This window comes from Empidonax traillii, unplaced genomic scaffold (assembly GCF_003031625.1).
Source record: "Empidonax traillii isolate 1590-97213 ecotype Southwest subspecies unplaced genomic scaffold, ASM303162v1 scaffold937:size346366, whole genome shotgun sequence".
Classification (NCBI taxonomy): Eukaryota; Metazoa; Chordata; class Aves; order Passeriformes; family Tyrannidae; genus Empidonax; species Empidonax traillii.
Genome location: NW_020956130.1, coordinates 45,750 through 47,538, shown reverse-complemented (window position 1 = coordinate 47,538; position 1,789 = coordinate 45,750). Strand labels below are relative to the sequence as shown.

The 1,789-nt window shown below is 51.0% G+C and overlaps 1 protein-coding gene across 1 annotated transcript in view; it reads left to right on the top strand.

Annotated features, from left to right (window-relative positions):
• LOC114067591 (myosin-1B-like) overlaps window positions 1–1,789 on the top strand; it is a 32,320-nt gene that overhangs the window by 18,595 nt on the left and 11,936 nt on the right. The window contains exons 17-18 of the mRNA XM_027903147.1: window positions 96–191; window positions 890–1,038. Coding sequence (XP_027758948.1) covers window positions 96–191; window positions 890–1,038 — 245 coding nt within the window. The remainder of the gene's footprint in view (window positions 1–95; window positions 192–889; window positions 1,039–1,789) is intronic.

The following is a 1,789-nucleotide window of genomic DNA, read 5'->3' as shown; positions in this document are numbered from 1 at the left end:
GCAAAAAGTGTTTGCACCTGACTGCCAAGGGGCATTGCTACCTGCCATAGTGGGGGAACCAACTCACTCTCTTTCCTGTTTGCCAACTGCTTTAGTCTGAGGAAGACAGGAAGAATATTCTCAGGCTGCAGGATCTGGTGGACAAGCTGCAAATGAAGGTGAAATCCTACAAGAGACAATCTGAGGAGGCTGTAAGTATCACTGAGTGCTTGGCAAGAACTACTTTCCCAGACAGTAGCTTGGCCACTGAGGAGATGAATAGAAGAAAGTTGGAAGGTGCCACTGCTCAATAATGGAGTTCTTCAAGTTCTCTGAAAGGCTCCTAAATCAGCCTTGCCTTGGAGAACAAAATCAGTGAGTCACTGACAAGACTAAGAAGAGGGCAAATGCACACAGCATTTGTTGCATTAGGACAACAAAGCAGCCTGCAAGAAGGAATCTTATTGATGGTAAGGATAGTATAGCATACTAAGAAACTTTGAAAATAACCTAGTTTCAGAGTTTTGAGAGCAGACAGAGAAGGTGTTGGAAGTGTCCTCCCAAGCCACTTTGTGTTCAGCTCTTAGAACTGTGCAAGGACCCTTTGCCTGTTTCTGGGTGTGCAGCAGTCAGGGAGGAACTGAGGGAATCCTGCAGGCCCTGAATTTACGATTGTCTGAGCGTGGCTTCTTCACTGTGGCAAACAGTCCAGCCCAGACAAGGGCTTCTGGACTCAGTGAAAGGGACTGTGAGAGGGGCACTGAGGAGCTCTCAAGGACCTCACTGTGAGACTCACCTATAAACTGTGGTGGGTGGTGGATGGAGCTTTGTGCCCTCCCCTAGGCCAAGGCACAGCAGCAGCGACACCCCTGCCCTGAGCTCCTCACCACCAACTCCTTCTCTCTCCCAGGAGCAGCTCTCCAATGTCAACCTCTCCAAGTTCCGCAAGATCCAGCACGAGCTGGAGGAAGCCGAGGAACGGGCTGACATTGCAGAGTCCCAGGTCAACAAGCTCCGAGCCAAGAGTCGGGAGTTTCATAGGAGGATAGAAGAGGAAGAGTGAGATTGTCATGAGGTACAAAGTGACCTGCGGGCTGCACAAAATGTGAACCCTCTGTCACTTCTGTCTGCAATGTCCCCACCTCAGTGTTTAGTGAATAAAGCGTAGATTCCTCTGCACAAACCATGACCAGTGCCTTCTCTAGGTTTTGTTTTCTCATTGTTCTTGGGATATTGCATTGCAGAGCAAGATTCCTTACTTGCTCCTGGTTAGGAGAGGGGACCTGATGCAAATGTTGAACTGAGGACCTGCCATTCCTGTGGAGACTCCTGAAAATCCAGCCTGCGCTCTCTTTTGTCTCCGGCAGCTCCTTGTCCTGCTCCTGCCTTCACATGTTCCTAATGCTTCTCCCATTGTCCTTTCAGCACAACTTCCTTCCCATGGGAGAGGCAAGAGAGGGTGATCCCTGTCCTTTTTCCTTTCCCTGCCCATGTTTCTGATGCTGGCACTCACAAACCCTAAACACCCATCCCTAAGTAAGCAGAAGTTACAGTGCACTGCACCGTCACAGAGAGCACGGTTACAGCACACTGACAGTGTCCCCACATTGTGCCATCTCCCTCTCCCTTAGCCTGGATTCCCTCAGCTGCTGCCACCACCTGCTCCCAGTTTCCCTTTAGTGGGCAAACAGCTGAGCCCTGCCCGGGGCCCGTACTGGAAGGACTCTCCCTTAGCATCCACCTCTCACACAGCACGTGCACCAACACACCTCCTCAGCCATCACCTCAGAGGTCAGCCTTGGTACCTCCT